At 42.5% G+C, this 24,161-nt stretch overlaps 1 protein-coding gene across 10 annotated transcripts in view; it reads left to right on the top strand.

Moving 5' to 3' along the window:
- FRMD4A (FERM domain containing 4A) overlaps positions 1-24,161 on the top strand; it is a 750,010-nt gene that overhangs the window by 408,789 nt on the left and 317,060 nt on the right. The window contains exon 1 of one of the 10 annotated variants that reach the window (XM_019973074.2): positions 12,166-13,935. The exons of 7 other annotated variants lie outside the window; for them this stretch is intronic. In XM_019973074.2, the coding sequence (XP_019828633.2) occupies positions 13,777-13,935 (159 nt within the window). In that variant the 5' untranslated portion in view covers positions 12,166-13,776. Of the gene's footprint in view, positions 1-12,165; positions 13,936-24,161 lie in introns of those variants that run through there. 2 more of the 10 variants (XM_019973077.2, XM_019973073.2) reach the window with 2 other exon arrangements.

Raw genomic sequence — 24,161 nt, 5'->3', positions numbered from 1 at the left:
TACTATCCTATGAGATTTTTTTTTTTCACTTTCTATTACATCCTCCAATGTACTTGTCTCTGTTAAATGTATTGCTTTTCCTTTTAAAAAATAAAATCAAGTGTTTACTTTTTGGCCACAGATGATATTGAGGGCCCCTGTCTTGAAATGATTTGGGTTTGTTTTTTTTTTTTTCCCCTCTCTTCCTTTACAGCTGTGACCTAGTTAATTGTAGGTGGGGAGCAAACTCTGAAGTCATTCAACTTTCTTCTTTACTTAGAAATCTTGCTCCATGAAATTGTAGGATGTCCTCCTTAATAACAGGAAGTCAGGTTTCGGGATCAGCAACATTTGTGTCCTTTGTGTGTGGAGATAAAGAAGAGTATTTTGCCTGCAGTTTCCTCCTGGTTGGGGGAGAGAGAGAGAGAGGACAGAAAGACATGAAAATGACCCAAAGATGAGTCACTCATTTCTAAAACAGGAGTCTAAATGCTCTTTGTTGACGTGGATTTTAACCTCTGAAACGTTCTGCCCTCTTGACCACAGGGACAAAGGAGTAAGTGATTCAGGCTCTCAGCTTCGGTGCTTCATCCCTGCATTTGGGGAGTCAAGTCCTGAAATATCCCATCAGTAAGAAACCATTTTAATTTAAAAATAAAGGCACATTACTAAGAGTCAGGCTTTTCAAGTCAACAAGTATGTTCTCATGGTGGGAAGAAAATCCTTTTAACAAAATAATTATTTTAATTAATTGAATTATTTTGGGGGGGGGGGCTAGAGGGGGGCAAGGAATCGTTGGGTAAAAGGTCCTTAAGTGTTGATTTTTCATTCTGTGTATGGGATAAAGGTCATTCACTAGCCTCTACCATGAAAAGGTGTCCAAGAATGAAACTGTAAAAAGTAAAAGTCATGACTGACTCACTTCCATTTCTCTACCACTGAGCCACCAGAGAAGCCCACAGTAGAGTATTATTCAGCCTTTAAAAAGGAAGCAAATTCTAACACAGATTACAACATATATAGACCTTGAAAATAGCTGAATGGAATAAGCCCAGTCACAAAAGAACAAATACTGTGTGATTCCACTTGCATGAGCTATCTCGAATAAGCAAATTCATAGTCAGAACAGTGGTTTTGTTTTATGTGTTTTATGTGTTCTGTCCTTACTATGGATCTTGTTCATGAGCGGACTTTTATTAACTCTAAAAAATGTGACAGACTAGAATAAATGTGACAGACAGATTTATTGCCACAACCATGTAGGAATACAGTCTCTGGAACCAGGCATAACCGTGGGACTTCTGGCCTAGGTGGTACTAAGGATAAGAATACAGAGCCCTGGGGTAGCCCAGGGTGGTGGTCAGGAGGTAGTCTCCCAGCTGGGTTCTTCTGATGGCAGACATCCTTTATTTCTCTGCTTTCTTTTCCCCTTGGGAAAAGCATTTCAAGAAAGCAAGGGGGAAACGTAGCCTAGAGAACAGCTTCCCAAAGTCATTATCTCACCAAAATGGCATCTGATCCACAAAAGCGGCATTGACCCCACTTCCCTTAGCAAGGCCCTTCCATCCGCGTTCATCAAGCCTCCAGCATCATCACTGTCATAGTGCGTCATGTCTTCACTGCTCAATAAGAAAAGGGATGCAGGGCTAACCCTGTACACCTACTCTTTGAGAAACCAGAGCAAGAAGAACCACAGAAGCTCCTGTTATAGAGCTTAAGCTACTCCAGGGTGGAGTAGCTTATGAAGATTTTATGAAGGCATGTCACCCAAGAGCAGCAGGAAGAGCCACAAGCCTATGCTTTTATGTAAGAGACACATTTTCATTCATTTTTGCCATTTCTTTTATTCTTTCTCTGCCATTTCCAACAATTCTGTTAAGCTCAAGACGCTGAGGCTTTTTTTTAAGTGGATTTGCTAAATTAGAAGAAATTTTAAAGAGGAACCAAACCTCACTAGAAATGAGTAACAAGTTTTTAAAACCTAATATATTATGAACAACACAATAGTATAAAGAATGTCAAGTCCACAGGCGGGGCAAGGGTTCAAAGGAATTTAAGCTATCCTAATTTACCTCTTATCAATTCTACTTGCCTTCCATTAGAGGGAGAAACATTAACGTCCTCCTCACTGAGTTTCCCTCAAACCTCTTCACAGCTTCTAGACACAGATTTTCTAACGTCTTCTTGGTTCCCCCTTGGAGGGAAAGTTATCTCTCGGAGCTCTCCTCTGAGTAGTAACTCATCTTAATCCCCTCCACGAGAAGGAAGAGGAGATAGTGCTCAAGTGGCTAGCAGACACCCCCCAGCTTTATAACTCCACTCACAACGGGCCCCAGACCCTTCCAACTGCTTACAACCTCTAAACAAAACAATGCATTTATTTTTTCACATTAAGGCTGTGGATCATATAAAACAGGCTTGCAAAATATATGCTCAAAAAACATCCTTGGCCACTGAGTTCCATGGAAACCAAATAAGAGAGATTAAGAAAGGGAGGAGGTGGGACGTTTAATATCTCTTCAGGGTCTGGACTGATTGGTTCAGGCAGCCCTGATTTTATTTCTATAGGGGCCTGGCATGTATCTGAGAACTAACTTTAGTAACCAGAGTAATTGATAGGATGACATCACTTTTAGGGCCCTAGGATCCCTTGTATAATGGTTTTTAGTGCTTAGAGGAAATATTTCTAAATATAGCTCTTGGCGTGCAGCTCTGGAGCCCTTAAACCAGAGGGCAGTCCTGCCTCTCTGCTACTTTCCCAGGGACCCAAAATATTTTCATGAACACAGCCAAGCATTTTTTTTTAAATGGTTTTCCTACTCCTAAATGATCAGAATGCACTCCTTAGCATTTTTTTCCCAGGTTGAAGAATAATGACGCACTGATGACTCTGTCAGAGCTGGGACATTTTCCAGACCCAAATACGGAATTCAGTGTGTTAGTGAGCAGTTCTGAAACGCCTCAGAATTTCAAAAAATTGTTTGGGTTTGGGTTTTGCATGTTGCCCACTCACTTCATCAGACAAGGGCTATTTCTAAATATCCTTTTCCCAAAGAATTGGCACTGGGATTATAAAGTGACAAATGGGAACTTCCAAAAGTGTTTGGACATTTGCCCCAAATGGTAGGCATGAGCGTGTCAGGAGCAGAAGGAGAAGGAGGAGGAGGGGAAGTTCTGGGCTCTTCTGAGACTTTTGCCTCTGTGTCCCCAAAGCCCATTCATATGCTTGGGGCTCAGTCAGGAAAGATGGCAGGCCAGCCCTTGAAAGATGGGCACTGCCTTCTGGCCCTTGTGCCCCACCCTATCCAAAGGCTGTGTCATAGAACCCGACCAGGAAAGCACGATGCTTGACCCACCAGAACACCTATAATCAAAAGGACAGATGTCCACAAGGTTGGCAAGGATGTGGAGAAATGAAAAACCCTCACACACTGCTGATGGGAATGTACAATGGTGCGGCAGCTATGCAACACAGCTTGTCAATTCCTTAAGAGGTTAAAAATGGAGATAACATGGCAATGGCACTCCTAGGTAGCTGCCTAAGAGACATGCAAAATGTTCAGTTCAGTTCAGTTCACTCACTCAGTCATGTCCGACTCTGTGTGACCCCATGACCGCAGCACGCCAGGCCTCCCTGTCCATCACCAACTCCTGGAGTCCACCTAATCCCATGTCCATCAAGTCGGTGATGCCATCCAACCATCTCATCCTCTGTCGTCCCCTTCTCCTCCTGCCTTCAATCTTTCCCAGCATCAGGGTCTTTTCAAATGAGTCAGCTCTTCGCATGAGGTGGCCAAAATATTGGAGTTTCTGCTTCAACATCAGTCCTTTCAATGAACACCAAGGACTGATCTCCTTTAGGATGGACTGGTTGGATCTCCTTGCAGTCCAAGGGACTCTCAAGAGTCTTCTCCAACACTACAGTTCAAAAGCATAAATTCTTTGGTGCTCAGCTTTCTTTATAGTCCAACTCTCACATTCATACATGACCACTGGAAAAACCATAGCCTTGACTAGACAGACCTTTGTTGGCAAAGTAATGTCTCTGCTTTTTAATATGCTGTCTAGGTTGGTCATAACTTTCCTTTCAAGGAGTAAGCATCTTTTAATTCCATGGCTGCAGTCACCATCTGCAGTGATTTTGGAGCCCCCAAAAATAAAGTCAGCCACTGTTTCCCCATCTATTTCCCATGAAGTGATGGGACCAGATGCCATGATCTTCGTTTTCTGAATGTTGAGCTCTAAGCCAACTTTTTCACTCTCCTCTTTCACTTTCATCAAAAGGCTCTTTAGTTCCTCTTCACTTTCTGCCATAAGGGTGGTGTCATCTGCATATCTGAGGTTATTGATATTTCTCCCGGCAATCTTGATTCCAGCTTATGCTTCTTCTAGCCCAGCGTTTCTCATGATGTACTCTGCGTATAAGTTAAATAAGCAGGGTGACAATATACAGCCTTGACGTACTCCTTTTCCTATTTGCAACCAGTCTGTTGTTCCATGTCCAGTTCTAACTGTTGCTTCCTGACCTGCATACAGATTTCTCAAGAGGCAGGTCAGGTGGTCTGATATTCCCATCTCTTTCAGAATTTCCACAGTTTATTGTGATGCACATAGTCAAAGACTTTGGCATAGTCAATAAAGCAGAAATAGATGTTTTTCTGGAACTCTCTTCCTTTTTTGATGATCCAGCGGATGTTGGCAATTTGATCTCTGGTTCCTCTGCCTTTTCTAAAACCAGCTTGACCATCTGGAAGTTCATGGTTCACATATTGCTGGAGAATTCTCCTGGCTTGGAGAATTTTGAGCATCACTTTACTAGCGTGTGAGAAGAGTGTAATTGTGCAGTAGCTTGAGCATTCTTTGACATTGCCTTTCTTTGGGATTGGAATGAAAACTGACCTTTTCCAGTCCTGTGGCCACTGCTGAGTTTTCCAAATTTGCTGGCCTATTGAGTGCAGCACTTTCACAGCATCATCTTTCAGGATTTGGAATAGCTCAACTGGAATTCCATCACCTCCACTAGCTTTGTTCGTAGTGATGCTTTCTAAGGCCCACTTGACTTCACATTCCAGGATGTCTGGCTCTAGGTGAGTGATCGCACCATTGTGATTATCTGGGTCGTGAAGATGTTTTTTGTACAATTCTTCTGTGTATTCTTGCCACCTCTTCTTAATATCTTCTGCTTCTATTAGGTCCATACCATTTCTGTCCATTATTGAGCCCATCTTTGCATGAAATGTTCCCTTGGTATCTCTCATTTTCTTGGAGAGATCTCTATTCTTTCCCATTCTATTGTTTTCCCTTATTTCTTTCCATTGATTGCTGAGGAAGGCTTTCTTATCTCTCCTTGCTATTCTTTGGAACTCTGCATTCAAATAGGTATATCTTTCCTTTGCTCCTTTGCTTTTCACTTCCCTTCTTTTCACAGGTATTTGTAAGGCCTCCTCAGACAGCAAATTTGCTTTTTTGCAAAATGTACATCCACACAAAATCCTGTACATGAATGTCCATAACATTATTTATAATAGCCCCAAAGTATAAACAACCCAATTGCCCACCAGTGGATAAATGGATTAACAAAATGTGTTATCTCTACACAATGGAATTTTATTCAGTAAGAGAAAGAAGTGAAGTGCTGATACCAGCTACAACAGGAATGAACCTTGAAAACTCGCTCAGTCAAAGAAGCCAGGCACAGAGATCATACTTACATATAATGTCCAGAACAGGCAAACCTATAGAGACCGAAAGCAAATTAGTGGTTGCAGGTGGCTGGGGGAAGAAGATGGGAAAAGATGGGAAGTGGTGGTACCAGCTGATGGGTATGTGGTTTCATTTTGGGGTGATGAAAATGTTCTCAAATTAGATCGTGGTGATGGTTATAGAACCCAGTGAACATACTAAAATCCACTGAACTGTATACTGTAGATGAGTGAAGTGTATAGTATGGAAAATATATCTCAATCAAGGGTTCTTTTATTTTTTTAAAGGTGAAAAAAATTTATTATATCAATGTGCACTTAACAAGCATATGCTTATTGGGCCATACCATACATAATTTTGTCTCAAAATAGTGATACACATAATCCAGTTAAATGTAATATTTACTCAAATCCAAAAGGACACATCATACCACTTGATGAAATTCAGTCATAATTTCCATTAAAATGAAGAATCGCTCTTAAAATTTTTTAATTTCTTTTTAAAACTGCTAGTTAAGAAAAAGCTGTGAGTATGGTTTCAGCGTGTCTGCCCTCTGATGCCCTCTTGCAACACCTACCGTCTTACTTGGGTTTCTCTTACCTTGGACGTGGGGTATCTCTTCACGGCTGCTCCAGCAAAGCGCAGCCACTGCTCCTTACCTTGCACGAGGGGTATCTTTAGCGGAACACTGCAGGTTGCCATCTTCTGGCTGAAGGGGGTTGGAGTCGAGGCCAGCGCGCGAGTACTTTACCCGGTGCCAGCACGCCCGGCAAATTCCGAGGGGATCTCCTTAGTCTTTGCCGAGTTTCCGAGCATTCCAAGGAAAACGCACAAAGCTGGAGCCCACGCAGCTGGCACCGAACACAAGCCAGCGGTCATCCAGTCCAGTCGGTGGCCAGTACCCCACCCTGTGACCCTGGAGGCGAGCCAGACACACCTCCAGGCTCCGGGCGGGCTCACCCCCCAGGCTGTCCGACTTCAGTTCGCGTCAGAACCCTGCCGCTGATCACCCTGCTCCCGCCCAAGAAAAAGCTGTGGTCATAACACATTTTGTTGCACTTCACATTGTGTTGCACGTATTGTGCTTTGCGGATATTTTGGTTATTACAAATTGGAGTTCTGTGGCAACCCAGTGTCAGGCAAGTCTATCACCACCACTTTTCAGACATTTACTTATTTTGTGTCTCTGGTCACATTTCAGTAATTCTTGGAATAATTCAAACGTTTTCGTTTTTGCTATATTTGTTATGGTGATCTGTGATCAGTGATATTAGATGTCACTCTTGCAGAAAGATTACAACTCTTGCTGGAGCTCAAATGATGGTTAGCATTTTTAGCGGAGAAGGCAATGGCACCCCACTCCAGTACTCTTGCCTTGAAAATCCCATGGATGGAGGAGCCTGGTAGGCTGCAGTTCATGGGGTCGCTAAGAGTTGGACACTACTGAGCGACTTCACTTTCACTTTTCACTTTCATGCATGGGAGAGGGAAATGGCAACCCACTCCAGTGTTCTTGCCTGGAGAATCCCAGGGATGGGGGAGCCTGGTGGGTTGCCATCTATGGGGTCACACAGAGTCAGATACTACTGAAGCGACTTAGCAGCAGCAGCAGCATTTTTAACAATAAAATATTCTTTCTATTAAAATATATATATTGTTTTCTAAACATAATGCTATTACACACTTATGACCAACCTAGATAGCATATTCAAAAGCAGAGACATTACTTTGCCAACAAAGGTCCGTCTAGTCAAGGCTATGGTTTTTCCTGTGGTCATGTATGGATGTGAGAGGTGGACTGTGAAGAAGGCTGAGCGCCGAAGAATTGATGCTTTTGAACTGTGGTGTTGGAAAAGACTCTTGAGAGTCCCTTGGACTGCAAGGAGATCCAACCAGTCCATTCTGAAGGAGATCAGCCCTGGGATTTCTTTGGAAGGACTGATGCTAAAGCTGAAACTCCAGTACTTTGGACACCTCATGCGAAGAGTTGACTCATTGGAAAAGACTCTGATGCTGGGAGGGATTGGGGACAAGAGGAGAAGGGGACAACAGAGGATGAGATGGCTGGATGGCATCACTGACTCGATGGATGTGAGTCTCAGTGAACTCTGGGAGCTGGTGATGGACAAGGAGGCCTGGCGTGCTGCAGTTAATGGGGTCGAAAAGAGTCGGACACAACTGAGCGACTGATCTGATCTCTGATAGTGTAAACATAGCTCTTATATGCACTGGAAAACCAAAAATTTTGTGTGATTCTCTCTATTGTGATATTCACTTTATTGTGGTGGTCTGCACTGAATCCACAATTTCTCTGATATTTATTTTTTTAACTTGTAATTTATTTATTTTTTAATATAAATTTATTTATTTTAATCGGAGGCTAATTACTTTACAATATTGTATGGGTTTTGCCATACATCAACATGAATCCACTAAGGGTGTACACGTGTTCCCCATCCTGAACCCTGCTCTGACCTCCCTCCCCATACCATCCCTCTAGGTCATCCCAGTGCACCAGCCCCGAGCATACTGTATCATGCATCGAACCTGGACTGGCGATTCGTTCCACATGTAATTTACAAGTTTCAATGCCATTCTCCCAAATCATCCCACCCTCGCCCTCTCCCACAGAGTCCAAAAGACAGAGAATGATGGGCCAATTTCATGTAAAGAATGAAGCTTCCAGTTCTGCCCAGACTTGCATTTTGGTTACACATAAAGATTTAAAAACAAAAGCATTCAATTGGTGGAAAGAACTAAATGTGCAATAGATTTCAGCCTGTTTGATCCTATGTTGGAAACCGGGGTGGGAGGGAGTGTGGGGAATATAGAATAAAAATAAGAATTAGTGCTAAGGGCTGATAAAGTCTGTGACACAGAAACATTAACTGTACACAAAACCCCATAGAAATCTGCTCTCTACAAAACCTGAAGATATGGTTCATGGGGTTTCTGAACACATCCCTGCTTTTTGCCTCACTCTTGTGGATGCCTTTGTTTGCTCCCATCTTCTCAGGCTCACTTTGGAATAAGTTGCCCATTGATCCTCTTTAGTTCCTCCAAGAAAGCAGATGTGGCTTTAATAAGGTGTTAATTCTGGCTGAAATGTCATGGCATTGGATCTCAACCAGACTGGGCCTTGATGCTGGAGAAACTGACCTTTCCCCTCTGGTTCTACCAGCAAAGCATAACATAACTCATCTAAGAGAATCTTCTAAACACGGCTATTTATGCCTCCCGGGAGCTGAATTTAACCTAACATAGAGTATAGCCAGTCAATCTTCTGGCTGACATTTCCTAAAATAGATGTCACTAAATAATCAGTGAATAATTAAGATGGGTTAATTAGATTGCATTTCCGAACACATTTCTTTGGTTGCTATAAATAGACTCCCTCCCTGTGTGCCATTTCCTGTGTCTCTGTCTACTTGCAAATTTTGGTCATAATGACACTAGGCATTACTTCCAACTTGAGTTTTTCCAAATTCTTTTTCAAAGTAGTAATTATGTCTGAAAACATCCCTTGAGTCAGGCAAAGGCAATTATTGCTTTAAAAAAAAATCCCTCTGTCTTTACAAAAATAGTGAGGAGACTCTAGGAGCAGAGATGGAATACCCAAAGGCATGGAGAGGGAAAGAACTGGAGCAAGGGTGGAGCAGATGGGGGAGGGGATCCAGGCAGAGCCCTGCTCTGGGCCCCACACTCCCTGGGAGGTCCTGCCCACCTCTTTCTGCCTTTGCTCTATGCAGAAACTCCTGGCTTCACCAGGCTTGCCTCCCCCTGGAATCTGTTCCCTTCCTAAAGGTGGAACCATAGGACTAAGACACCAGTTTTATCAGTGATGTTCCCCCAGGGCAGACAGCAGGCAAACACACAGCAACTGATCCAATTCTGCCAACTAACTCAAGACTTGGACTCTTTACCCCCAAACGCTAGCAAAGAAGTTCATGAAAGGAGGGGTGATGCAGGATGGATCTTAACTATGTCTTCCCAGCATCTCATGATGCCACTCTCCATTTCAACACCCAGCAGTTCACCACTTCACTATTCCTGAGGCTTGGTGATCAAATGTCTAAGGGATAAACCACCTAGCAAACTAGTTTTCTATCATTTTCAAAGAAAGTATAAAGAAAGTGATTAAATGGAGTTCGGAGTAGTAAGACAAATCCAGGTCATTTGCTGGCTTGGTGAACCCTGGGGTCATGTCCCAACATCTGCACAATATCCATGTGGCCTGGACAGGTCATTCTGATTTCCTCCTTTGTAATATGAGGGTACAAAGACACACAAACACACAGACACACACACACACAAAGACACACACATTTATATCTAACTGCTCTGAGCATTATCAGTTCCCTTCAGTCGATCAGTCGTGTCCAACTCTTTGCGACCCCATGAATCGCAGCACACCAGGCCTCCCTGTCCGTCACCAACCACTGGAGTTCACTCACATCCATTGAGTCAGTGATGCCATCCAGCCATCTTATCCTCTGTCATCCCCTTCTCCTCCTGCCCCCAATCCCTCCCAGCATCAGAGTCTTTTCCAATGAGTCAATTCTTCGCATGAGGTGGCCAAAGTACTGGAGTTTCAGCTTTAGCATCATTCCTTCCAAAGAAATCCCAGGGCTGATCTCCTTCAGAATGGACTGGTTGGATCTCCTTGCAGTCCAAGGGACTCTCAAGAGTCTTCTCCAACACCACAGTTCAAAAGCATCAATTCTTCGGTACTCAGCTTTCTTCACAGTCCAACTCTCACATCCATACATGACCACTGGAAAAACCATAGCCTTGACTAGACGAACCTTTGTTGGCAAAGTAATGTCTCTGCTTTTCAACATGCTATCTAGGTTGGTCATAACTCCTTTTCTTCCAAGGAGTAAGTGTCTTTTAATTTCATGGCTGCAGTCACCATCTGCAGTCATTTTGGAGCCCAAAAAAATAAAGTCTGACACTGTTTCCACCGTTTCCCCATCTATTTCCCATGAAGTGATGGGACCAGATGCCATGATCTTCGTTTTCTGAATGTTGAGCTTTAAGCCAACTTTTCACTCTCCACTTTCACTTTCATCAAGAGGCTTTTTAGTTCCTCTTCACTTTCTGCCATAAGGGTGGTGTCATCTGCATATCTGAGGTTATTGATATTTCTCCCGGAAATCTTGATTCCAGTTTGTGTTTCTTCCAGCCCAGCGTTTCTCGTGATGTACTCTGCACAGAAGTTAAATAAGCAGGGTGACAATATACAGCCTTGATGTACTCCTTTTCCTATTTGGAACCAGTCTGTTGTTTCATGTCCAGTTCTAACTGTTGCTTCCTGACCTGCATATAGGTTTCTCAAGAGGCAGGTCAGGTGGTCTGGTATTCCCATCTCTTTCAGAATTTTCCACAGTTTATTGTGATCCACACAGTCAAAGGCTTGAGCATCATAAATCCCTTTAAAGACACAGGGCATCATGGTTGATGCTAGTGGCGTTTGCATGCACATCCTCAGATGCCATCAGGGAACCTGCCCTGTGAAAGTCTGAATTAATGACTGAAAGTCTAGGACAGAATCAGATATGATTGAAAAGACGGGGCCAGTGAAACCAGGTAGCATCCTCCACCAGCACTAGGGCATGACCTGTCTCTGCCACTGTGCCTCCCCAGGCTCAAAGTCATCCGCTGGCATGACTAGGCTCAAGCTGCAGGCCCTTGAGCCAGTCCCTGCAGAGGACGGCCCTGTCCCTGTGTGCACCAAAGACTTCAGGGCAGTGTGATTAAGTCCTGCTGTTCTCAAGAATTAATATGTTTATATTCAGGCATGTTTTTAAAAAGCTTATTAGGGCAACTTTAGACTTCAAAGATTCCCAGACTATAAGCTAAATATATATTTAACTATAAAGAAATGTTTTAATCACATTACTTAACAATAGTGTAAAACAGAACCTTTAAACTGGTCCCTGTCCTTTCCATAATTACATGCTCTGGATAAGAGCCTGGTTCACGGCCAAAATCCCCATGGAGATGTATGAGCTTGGGGACATAGACAACAGCTAACTATGATATCGCTTGCCTTTGTTTCTTCTTAAAAATACCAAAGCAGTTAGCTAATGGTAATGGAGCAGTCACTTTCCATATACTACTTTTTAAAAATTAATTTAGCTTCTTTCTTTCTCTTTTTTTCTTTCTTCCTTCCTTTGTTCCTTCTTTCTTTCTTTCTTTTACTTGAAAGTGAAATTATCTCTGCTGATGTCTTTGTAGAAAGACAGGATTCCTTCATAAACCCACCACCACCTTTTATTTTGGAGTGTGTGAAAATAAAGGAATAATATACAGGAATAAAATCCTGCAGTTTTTCCCTGGAGCCATGACCCACAGGAAAATGATAAAAATCATCCAAGAAGATTGTTGGTGAAAGTGATCTTCACATATTCATTAAATGAATAAGTGCATGGATCCATAGCAAAAGGGATTCCAAAAAGGTGATTCAGAGAAACACAGATCTGGAAATGATCTCAAGAGTTTTATACTATCAGTGGTGGATAGTATCCTAGAATTACTTGATCATGGGAAACACTCCCAAAAAATGAAAATCAGGTACATGCCACACCCTGCATTATCTACTTTAAGTATATCCCCTGACTTAATCCTCACAACAGCCCTGTGAGGTTGGTATGCTTTCCATCTGAGAGATAAAGAACTACTGGGGTTGGCCAAAAAGCTCGTTTAGATATTTTCCATAACATGTTATGAGAAAACCTGAGTGAATTTTTTGGCCAACACAATAAACGAGAGAAGTCAATGTGTCTGAGGTCACACAGTAAGTGGTAGGGCCGAATTCAAACTCAGTTATGTCTCGCATCAGGACACTCCAGGAGGTAGTGAGTTATGAGTTCCGCGGGTTATGTTCTACTACTTTTCTGATGATAGTAAAGGTTCCAGTTGAAGAGACAAGATAATCAATCAGTATAAAGGATGTGCAGAAGGCAAATATGCCTCAGTGACTACCAAACACTCAAACTGATGTTAAGACTAAACATGCTGTTCCCTTAAACGTACAGGTTGTGTTATGAGCTAATCCTCCGTCCCCTTCTCACTTTGAAATCTTGTCTTTTGGTCAGTACACTATTGAACTAGATGCAGATGCCCTTCTGAAACATGGTTTAAAATAATCAAAGTAATAACCAATAATAATAATCACAAAAATCAAAACTCAAAATAACTTGATTGACATCTCAAAGAGCTTTATCTTGTTTAACTGGATGCCCTTCCTTGAGTTAAGGTTGCCACAGGATTTATTTAATACATGATAAAGTCACAAGAGCATTTATAGAAAATGACCCATCATGGGGAAAAGCAGATAGGCCACCTTTATCCCCCTTTATCCCCTCTCCTCTAAAATCTCAGATGTGGATATTACATCTAGCAGATAAGCTTTCTTCCTGCCCTTCTCTTCCTAACCTAAACTTGGGACATTTCCAAAGTAAATGCCTGGATTTTTACAACTTGTCAACAGATATAGCAGTTTTTCCAGTGTTGATTTGGGGAAAAAAAAAAAAACAAAACTGTCCTTTTGGCTTTGTCATGCAGAAACTCTGGTTCTGGAAGTTTTAAAGAGTTAAGAGTCTGAACGGAATGCCTTGGGAATGTTGGCGGGAGGCTGAAAATCCATCCCCTTTGCTTCTCACCCTCGATGGAATTCCGGAACCATGAGCACACAGTGACGATCCGGGTCCACGTTCTTTCTAAAATTCTGTTCTGATCTGCCTGGAAAGTCAGCCGGGTGTCCTCTGAGGTCCAGCGAGTGCTATTATCTGCAGGGGAGGCTTATTTTTACCTTGTCCTGGGAGACTTTCTGGAGGCAGGGAGAAAACATTCTCATTTAGGAGCTGTTAGCTCGTCCTTGTGCAGAAACAGTCTCTGAAGACTAGTGAGGGTGCTGGGGAGGCAGGGTGGGGGCTAGGACAGAGGCCCCAGTGGAGGCAGAGTTATTTGGACTGCATTTTTCCTGGTCTGATGACATCTCAGTGACATTTGAACTTGGCGTCAGGAAAAGAACACAGCCCTGCATATGGGGCCTGGGACCAGAAGGGCAGAGGCGGGGCCTTGGCTGGCATGGCTGCGGGGCTGCTGGGCTCTGAGAACCTGCTGAATGCCTGGGACCGGCCGGTGTGGGGCCTGACTTGCCGGGCTCTGAGGACATGCCAAGGCAGAAACGTGCGGGTCCTGCAACTGATGCTGAAACCATGGTGCATCTCCAGGGCTGTCTACCAGGTGGGACCAGAAGCTCCTCTTCTGTTTCTTTGTAGCATGAGAAATTCGTGGGGAATGGTGGGAAAGGGACGTCAGCTCTTGTCATTTCTGTACCATGTGTAAGGGGAGGAATCCACCTTCATCTGGCATCGTCTTCTAGGTGCCAGGCAATGGGAGAGGTGCACTGTAAGCAGGATCTAATTCAGTTTTCCTGACAACCTGATAAAAATGGGTGTTTGTGGCACCTTTTGGAGATAAGGTTATTAAAACTCAGGGAGGGATATAAGATGTTCAGTGTTACCCAGCTGATAAATGACAGAGCTCTGGTATTTGCACCCAAGTTTTTCTGGCTACAAAGATGAGGATGCCCTCCCCACAAGTTCATGCTCCTCTCACAAGAGATGCTATTTTCTCAAAGAGTGTGTGTGTGTGTATAGGGGTGGCAAAAACCTGATACGGGGTATTGGCTGGCAGGCCAGGAGGTGAGGAGGGACGAGCACTGAGCAGCAGTATCAAGTCCCCATCTTCCACTCCCTCCCATTTGGTAGCTTCCCTTCTCAGACATTCCCACACAAATGTGAGAAATGGGGAAAGTTTTCTGCAGCTGGGTGGCCCTTCTAAGCCCACTGGCTGGGGACACAGAGCTCTTAAAAAGGGAGAGGGTCTGCTTTCCCACCCATCCCTCCAGACTGGTGGCATGAAGCCAAGTCCCTGCCGACCATGGGGGTTTCAGTCCTGATAGCCCAGCCCAGCCTGAGAAGAAGGATCCAGACTGACTGCCCAGGTGGGGGAGATGAAGGCAAATGAGCAAAGGGCCAGCTCTGCCCCTGCCTGCTTCTTGGAGGCAGGTGTCACTAGCTTGGCCTCAGTTAATGTTTTCTTGCAATACTATTTCTTTCACTAAGTTAGCTTGAGAGGTGTTGGCCCCCTCTCTGCTTCCCACACTGCTTGGAAGCAAGCAGGCCCAGCTGGCCTTTGTATTCTTAAGCATAATTTGGCTGCATATAATCTCTTAATGAACCATAGTGACTAAACACAGGACCCTGTAGCCACCCTTCCCCCCAGCCCTCCCGGTGGACTGTCCATACTTGCACTGAATAGACAGCTCCTTGGAAGATGAGCCCAGGTGCCCTGGGTTGGTTTCACAGAGGGACACAGCCCTCCCAGAACCCCTTCCTTCTACTTCTTCATCTGCCTGTTGGCAGACAGGATGAAGACCATTCAAGTCGTTTCTAAAAATGAGGATTTTTTCCCCCAGAATTCTTGTGTTTGAAAAGCATATGCCTATAGTTTTGCTATAAACAGCAAATAAGGTTATGTCTGTAATAGATCATATATAAAAGAAACTTGAAAGAAGTCTTCCCAAATTTGACAAGAATCTGAAAAGTCTTTACAGTGTTTCCCATGACAAATTGTGATTTTGAAAGACATCTGGGGGGAAAAAAATCACCCAGATGGGAGATACAAACAGAAACTAACATGGCTGGTTTGTCCATTTGAGGATTTTTTTAAAACCTTGGTTTTGGAGTCAAATCTCAACAGCTTGGTGTTGAGGCTAATTCCTTAAACCAGATGAGTCTGTCCTATTTGTTGCTAATTACAAATGAATTTGGGAGTCCTGGCTTCTTCTGTTTCCCACTTTCTTTTTTATTATAATTTTTATTATTTCTTGGCTGCACTGTGGGGCAGGTGGGATCTTTGTTCCCCAACCAGTCAAAACCATGCCCACTGCAGTGGAAGCATGCCAACCACTGGATCTCCAGGAAAGTCCCTCTCCCACATTCTTTTCTCTCCTGTTTTCCTCGCTTTATGTTTCATTAAGTTATATAAAAATCAGGATTCTAATGCACTAGCCCAATGTCAGTGGGCTTTTTAAAGACTTTCCTTCATGCTATAAGTGTACTGGAGAGAACATGGAATTATTGGCCAGCAGACCTGGAAGAACCTTCCTCCTGCTTCAACTTCAACTCAATTCATCAGACACTTACTGAAGAGCAGTTTTACACCTGGCCCTTGGGAGGCAGTTGGGACTCAAAAGCTAATCACACCTCATGCTTGTCCATGATTTGTCTCTGGCCATGCCAGACTGGCCAGCCAAGCCAAAATGGTCAGCCTAGAGGTCAGCTGCCTATGACCCACACAGCCTGTCTTCAGCCAACAGGTAATTCCCACAGGTGGGTTTGAAAGGCATTTGTGGAGGGGAAAGCAAGGGCAGCAGGTCTAAACGAGTTCACTGACCTAAGAGGCCACGTTGACCAGTTAGCTGTCTGCAGAGCCAGGCTAGGGATCTTGGAAAAGAAAGCATCAGATCAGATTAGATCGGTCGCTCAGTCGTGTCCGACTCTTTGGGACCCCATGAATCGCAGCACGCCAGGCCTCCCTGTCCATCACCAACTCGCGGAGTTCACTCAGACACACGTCCATCGAGTCAGCAATGCCATCCAACCATCTCATCCTCTGTCGTCCCCTTCTCCTCCTGCCCCCAATCCCTCTCAGCATCAGAGTCTTTTCCAATGAGTCAATTCTTCGAATGAGGCGGCCAAAGTACTGGAGTTTCAGCTTTAGCATCATTCCTTCCAAAGAAATCCCAGGGCTGATCTCCTTCAGAATGGACTGATTGGATCTCATTGCAGTCCAAGGGACTCTCAAGAGTCTTCTCCAACACCACAGTTCAAAAGCATCAATTCTTCGGCGCTCAGCCTTCTTGACAGTCCAACTCTCACATCCATACATGACCACAGGAAAAACCATAGCCTTGACTAGACGGACCTTTGTTGGCAAAGTAATATCTCTGCTTTTCAATATGCTATCTAGGGTGGTCATAACTTTCCTTCCAAGGAGTAAGCGTCTTTTAATTTCATGGCTGCAGTCACCATCTGCAGTGATTTTGGAGCCCAGAAAAATAAAGTCTGACACTGTTTCCACTGTTTCCCCATCTATTTCCCATGAAGTGGTGGGACCGGATGCCATGATCTTCGTTTTCTGAATGTTGAGCTTTAAGCCAACTTTTTCACTCTCCACTTTCACTTTCATCAAGAGGCTTTTGAGTTCCTCTTCACTTTCTGCCATAAGGGTGGTGTCATCTGCATATCTGAGGTTATTGAGATTTCTCCCGGCAATCTTGATTCCAGTTTGTGTTTCTTCCAGTCCAGCGTTTCTCATGATGTACTCTGCATATAAGTTAAATAAACAGGGTGACAGTATACAGCCTTGACTTACTCCTTTTCCTATTTGGAACCAGTCTGTTGTTCCATGTCCAGTTCTAACTGTTGCTTCCTGACCTGCATACAAATTTCCCATGAAGTGATGGGACCAGATGCCATGATCTTCGTTTTCTGAATGTTGAGCTTTAAGCCAACTTTTTCACTCTCCACTTTCACTTTCATCAAGAGGCTTTTGAGTTCCTCTTTACTTTCTGCCATAAGGGTGGTGTCATCTGCATATCTGAGGTTATTGATATTTCTCCCCACAGTCTAAATTCCAGCTTGTGCTTCATCCAGCCCAGCATTTCCCATGATGTACTCTGCATATAAGTTAAATAAGCAGAGTACAATATACAGCCTTGATGCACTCCTTTCCTTGTTTGGAACCAGTCTGTTGTTCCATGTCCAGTTCTTACTGTTGCTTCTTGACCTGCTTACAGGTTTCTCAAGAGGCAGGTCAGGTGGTCTGGTATTCCCATCTCTTTCAGAATTTTCCAGTTTGTTGTGATCCACACAGTCAAAGGCTTTGGTGTAGTCAATAAAGCAGAAGTAGATGTTTTTCTTGAACTCTCTTGCTTTTTCGATGATCCAATGGATGTTGACAATTTGATCTCTGGCTCCTCTGCCATTTCTAAATCCAGCTTGAACATCTGGAAGTTCACAGTTCACTTACTGTTGAAGCCTGGCTTGGAGAATTTTGAGCATTACTTTGCTGGCATGTGAGACAAATGCAATTGTGCAGTAGTTTGAACATTCTTTGGCATTGCCTTTTTTAGGGATTAGAACTGAAGGAATGGGGGTGGACTGAAGGAATCCCAATCGAGACATACCATCTCCAGGGCACTGTCACCTATTCCCAGGCCCATTCACACTGGCAAGCAGGTTTGGTTTAAATGGACACTCAAAGCAAAATACCTGCCTGTCTTCAGAAGCTCACAGCCTCCTGGGGAAGAGTCAGAAAACAAATAGAGTTTTCAAAGGAAGAGTTCAGAGTAACTAATTTTGCTCAGGGAAGACTTTTCGAACAGTCTTTTTTCTCCCCTAGCCTGTGCCTTCTCCATTATAGAATATAGCTTAGCTAAAGTGTAAGGGTAGGGAGGGAGGTGGGAGGGGGGTTCAGGATGGGAAACACGTGTACACCCATGGCTGATTCATGTCAAAGTATAGCAGAAACCACTAAAATATTGTAAAGTAATTAGCCTCCAGTTAAAATAAGTTAATTTTTTTTAAGTGTAAGGGTAAAATAGGACGTATTTGTGAAAGTGTGCTGCAACTGCTGAAGTATATACAAATGGAAAGTATTGTTATTTTTATTGAAGTATAATTGATTTACAGTATTATACTAGTTTCAAGTGTACAACACAATGACAATATTATTATGGATTATTGATTATAGTCCATTTTAAATTATTACAAAATAATAGCAGTATTTCCCTGTTCTGTACAGTATATCCCTGTTATTGACCTATTTTATACATAGTAATTTGTACCTCTTAATCCTCTACTCCTTTCTTGCTCCTGCTCCCTTACCTCTCCCCACTGATAACCACTAGTCTCTTCTCTGTATCAGTGAATCTGTTTCTGTTTTGTCGTATTTGTGTTATTTTTTAGATTCCACATATAAAGTGATATCTGTGTCACTGCATATAAAGTACAGTACTTGTCTTTCTCTGTATGACTTACTTTACTAAACATACTATCCTCTAGATCCATTCACATTGTTGCAAATAGCAGAATTTCATTCTTTTGTATGACTGAGTAGTATTCCATTGTGTGTGTGTGTGTGTGTGTGTACACATACATACCACATCTTTATCCACTCATCTGTTGATGGACACTTATATTGCTTCCATATCTTGGCAATTGTAAATAATGTTGCTATGAATATTAGGGTGCGTGTATCTTTTCAAATTATTGTGGGTTGGTTTTTTTTTTTTTTTCAGATATATACCCAGGAGTAGGATTGCTGGGTCACATGGTGGTTCTATTTTTAGTTTTCTGAGAAGCCTCCATACTGTTTTCCTCAGTGGCTGCACTAATTCACACTCTCACAAACAATCTACCAGGGTTCCTTTTGCTCCACGTCCTCACCGTTTGTTACTTGTGTTCTTTTTTGATGATAGGTTGCTTGCATGTCTTGACTATTGTAAACAGTGCTGCTGTGAACGTTAGGGTGCATGTATCTTTTCACATTAGTGTTTTCATTTTCCTCAAATATACACCCAGGAGTAGAATTGCTGGATTATATGGCACTTCTCTTTTTAGTTTTTCATTATCATTTTTTTAATATGCTGTATCCTTACTGTTTTTTATCTTGGGGAAAAATTCATTAAGAGTGGAGTGCCTTTAGTAATAGTAAAGGACAGGGAAGCCTGGAATACTGCACTCCATGCGGTCACAAAGAGTTGAACATGACTTAGCGACTGAACAACAATGCACAACAATGAAAAATGATTATTTTTTAATATACTGTATTATTATTGTTTTTTATCTTTGGAAAAATTCATCAAGAATGCCTTTACTTACTAGTGGTAAGGTGATGAATGGCCATTTTTATGTATTTTGTTTGTCTAGGGAAAACTCTCTCTTTTTCTTTACTCTCATGCTGCTATCACACTCACAATGCTTGTGGTGTGGTTAGATTTTCCACACCAAGCAATTCTGACACTAACTGCCTAGAGGCAGCACAAGTTCAGGTTAAGGGCTCAGGTTGAGGACTGCCCTACTCTTCAGACACCAATCACACATCCCCAGTTTACCCCACAACTTCTGGCTGACTTGTCTACAAATTGGAGGTTCCCATGATCCCCTCCTTGGATTTGGTCATTTGCTAGAAGAGCTTACAGAACTCAGGAAAACACATTTACCAGTTTATTACATGATACAGGAAATGAGAAAGGACATAGATGGATAGTCAGATGGAGAGATTCATAGGGCAAGGTCTGGGAAGGTCCCAAGTGCAGGAGCTCCTAGCCCTGTGGAACTGAGATGCACATTATCCCAGCATATGGATATGTTTACTAGCCCAGAAGCTTTTTGAACCCCATATGTTTGAAATTTTATGGATGCTTCATCATGTAGGCATGCTCAATCATTAACTCAGTCTTCAGCCCCTCTCTCATTCCCAGAGGATGAGGATGGAGATGAAAGTTTTAAGCTTCCAATCATGGCTTGATCTTTCTGGTGACAAGTCCCCATTCTGAAGCCATCCAAGAGCCCAACAGAGTCACCTCATTAAAACAAAAGACATTCCTATCACTCAGGAATTCTAAGGGGTTTAAGAGCTCTGTGTCAGGAACCAGGGTTGAAGTCCAAATATAAGAACAAAAAATGCTCCCAGTGCTCTTTAAGGAAAAATTACAGGAGTTTAAGGAGCTCTGTGCCGGAAATGGAAGACAGAGACCTATATATATATATATATAACTTTTTTCCTATTATTTCATAGCAATGCTTTCATGGTTGATGGTTTCTCCATTGCCTGAAGTGATGGCTATCATTCCCTGGTTGGGCTTTTGATTCTGTCGGGGAGCTTTTAAAGCCACCCATGCTCAGGTCTGACTCCCAGCAATTCTCATTTAATTGATCTGGAGCCTATGTATGTATGTTTTTTAAGGTTTCTAGGTATTTATTGTGCATCCAGCCGAAGAGCCTCTGAGCTGAAGGAAGCTCATTCCACTGTCAGATAGTAAGCAGATGTTTATTTTCTGTGCCTGTGTGTCTATTTCTGATTTGTAAATAAGTGCATTTGTATCATTTTTTTGAGATTCCACATGTAAGCAATATCATATGACGTTTGTCTTTCCCTGTCTGGCTTCCTTCACTTAGTATGATAATCTTGATCATGATAATCATGTTGCTGAAATTTGGCTCCCTGCATTTTAAGCCTGATTTCTCCTATGTGGAGGCCACATAGTTCCATAACCAGGTGCTGTAAGATGTAGTAATATCTGGATAAGACCCCAGGCCCTGTACCTTTATGGACAATACAGGTTAAGTCAACACTTGGGGGTGAGGAGTATGACTGAAAGCCAATCCTTCAATGGCATCATCCATTTCCATCTTTTCCTGTGTGCTTAGTCGCTCAGTCATGTCCGATTTTTTGCGACCTCATGGATTGTAGCCTGCCAGGCTCCTCTGTCCATGGGTATTCTTCCAGGTAAGAATACCGGAGTGGGTTGCCATGCTCACCTCCAGAGGATCTTCCCACCCAAGGGATGGAACCCAGGTGGATTCCTTACCATCTTAGCCACCAGGTAGTCCCATCTTTTCATAGATAAATGGAAATGACCGTGAACTTCAAACATGTATTCTTTTAACCCAAACTACGTGTATCGCAACTCAAGTGCCCCTGAGCTGAGCTCCAGAAAGTGTCCATGGCCATTCCAATGCTACGTCATCAAGAAGGGAAGTTTAGCAGAAGGAAGGTCAGTGCAGAAATAGACAGTAGACATAACTGATTGCAATTATAATAGCTCCATTATGCAACTGTGACTGTGTACACATATTACCAGCAATCATCCTAGAGCCCTAGAAGAGATCCCAAGAAGTGACAGGCCCTGAAGTTTAAGTTCATTAACATCATGATGAAGCCACCTTTTTTTCCTCCTGCCCAACCGCTTATCATGAGTATGAACTACAGGAGAAATAAGATAAATAAGACCAGTAACTTAAATTATTGCTGTGCCATAAATTGTTTCTGGCTCCAAAGATGAAGAGCACATATGCATGGCATATGTGAGTCTGTTTTAGTTTATTTTTTTAGTTGGATGTCATTCATTTTTTCAATTTCTTCATTTTTGGTCTATTTGCAGAAACGGCACCCTTCATGAGAGTTGTTAGCTTTGTTTCTGTTTTTTATTTTTTGAGGCTGCTGAATGAAGTCCAAAGAGGAAATTTACCTGCTCTTCCTGACTTTAGGATATAAGCTGTGGGGGAGAAACTAGGAGTGGAAAAATGTTCCAGTGTATGTTCCCACCTTCCTCTAAGGAGTATGGTTTCTTATGTGTATTTAAAATCATCCATCACTTTCTTCTAGAAGAGAATATGGACCAGGAGCCAAAGTGACACCCAGGTGTTGGGAATTTGGGGAGAGTCCTTTTTATTTATACTGAGAGGTTCTAACCCAGTGCTCTGGCACTGCCTCTCTATGGCTGACAGAATCAGCCCTGCATTGACCTGTATGTACTGAATTTCCCACAAACACTGCCAGAAAAACAAACAAAAACAAAGAAGTCAATGACAGAGAAGACTGCTTTATCACCCTGGGATGTGACCCTGGGATCACAGAGAATGGCTTGTGTGTTTTTCTTTTAATGGGAATTGTGCTTCTGAAACTGAGAGGTTCTACAAATAGGAATGATTTTGAAACTGCATTTTTATCAACTGTCTGTATGATGAGTTATAATGATGTCAGTGGTAAATTCTTCTAATGATGAATAATTCCTCTAAAAGGGGATTGGGTTTGCAATGATTTATTTGTATCTTCTAAAGCCACTAATACAACCAGTCTGGGACCAGTGGATGATGCCATGATTCCAGGAAACGTTCCCACATGTGCAAAGCTAGGCTTTGATGCTCAATTTGCTATTTTTGCTGTTCCTCTTTCATCATTTCGTTCCAGCAATGTATGTTTTCCAGGGGTTGTGCTTTTTGTATTATTTAGTGCCTACATATGCTGTGGGGCTGAGCCTTTCCTCCGATGATCTACAACATATGTTATAGTTAAAGGGGAAAAAATAGGTTTGCACCAAGCAAAACAATTACCAAACTTATTCTATTTCTTTCTACCTTTTGTCAAGTCTGTGCATTTGTTTACGTCAACCTTTTCTGCCACTCATTACAGCTATTTGTGCCCGTTGGTAAAGGGTTATATGAATGCATTTCTGCTGATGTGCTTGAATGTTACACACACATCTTTGCAACTGCATTTTCTTACATTGATAGGAGTCACGTCTTTGCAATAGAACCTCATGAATCTGCAAAGCTCATTCTTGAATTTTCTAGAAATGTATTTGCAAAGTAGGATCTCAGTTTTTACTTTGTTCAGAAAATATTTTTGAGTCTGACATGCGGTAGATTTTCATCCTTCTTGAAAGCACTTTCCTTGGTTCCAGTGAGAAAATAATACTTCATGGTTTAAAATTAGCTGTCAGTTACTGCATCAAGCAATGCTCACTTTGCGCCAGTCCCTCCCAACAGATGCTAATCTGCTTTGAAAGCATTGTGGAAATCAACTCAGAAGTTTCTCTTTTGACAAATATCACACTACCTTTGAATAATGAAGGCTTCTAAATTTCTACTCAGGTTGGGCTTTGGAAATAGTCATCCCAACAGAAGGAGAGTAGCCAATTTTTTAGTTAAATTGTATGATTGTTTAAAGGTCTTAGGGCTGAGGCTGATGGAAACTGTGGGAGATCTAATTTCTCTGCCATTGCCCGGAAATAATGATTATTTAACTAAATGGTGAGTCTTTGTCTAACATCCTCAAAATGCCATCTTCTTCACAAAGCAGTGTCTTTTCAAAAATCCCATCGAGAGACAATTTTCAAACTTCCTAACTTTAAGCAAAACATACATGCACAGAGTCAATAGGGTATTGTCAAATGAATTCTCTTATTTTTGATTCTCAATGCCAGTGTGGGGGTGGGAGAGGGGTGTGTTATAAATGAGGACACTGCACTGAGGCTCAGAGAAGTTAGTGACTAGCCTCCTGTGGGAGAGGATCTCAGCATCTGTGTTATCACATTTGTTCTGGAGTGATGGTCACCTATGCAAGTGTCACCTGATTTGAAGGCATCTCTTTCTACAGAGTTGTTTGAAAGATGATGGGCAGTAGTAGCTGCAGAAATCCGATATTCTAAAGTATATTCCTATCTTTACCAATAAATCTGGGTATGACATATTTCTACCTCAGTTTCTTCACTAAATGAGGATTCATTCATTTATTTATTCAGGTGTTTGCTCATTCATCTAACAAATAATGAAAGAACACCTGCCGTGTGCAGATATTATGCTGAGTGCTAGAGATGGGATCGTGAACAAAAC

The sequence above is a fragment of the Bos indicus genome, chromosome 13 (assembly GCF_029378745.1).
Source record: "Bos indicus isolate NIAB-ARS_2022 breed Sahiwal x Tharparkar chromosome 13, NIAB-ARS_B.indTharparkar_mat_pri_1.0, whole genome shotgun sequence".
Taxonomy (NCBI): domain Eukaryota; kingdom Metazoa; phylum Chordata; class Mammalia; order Artiodactyla; family Bovidae; genus Bos; species Bos indicus.
The sequence above is the reverse complement of the archived record's forward strand: the minus strand, read 5'-3'. Positions and strand labels throughout refer to the sequence as shown.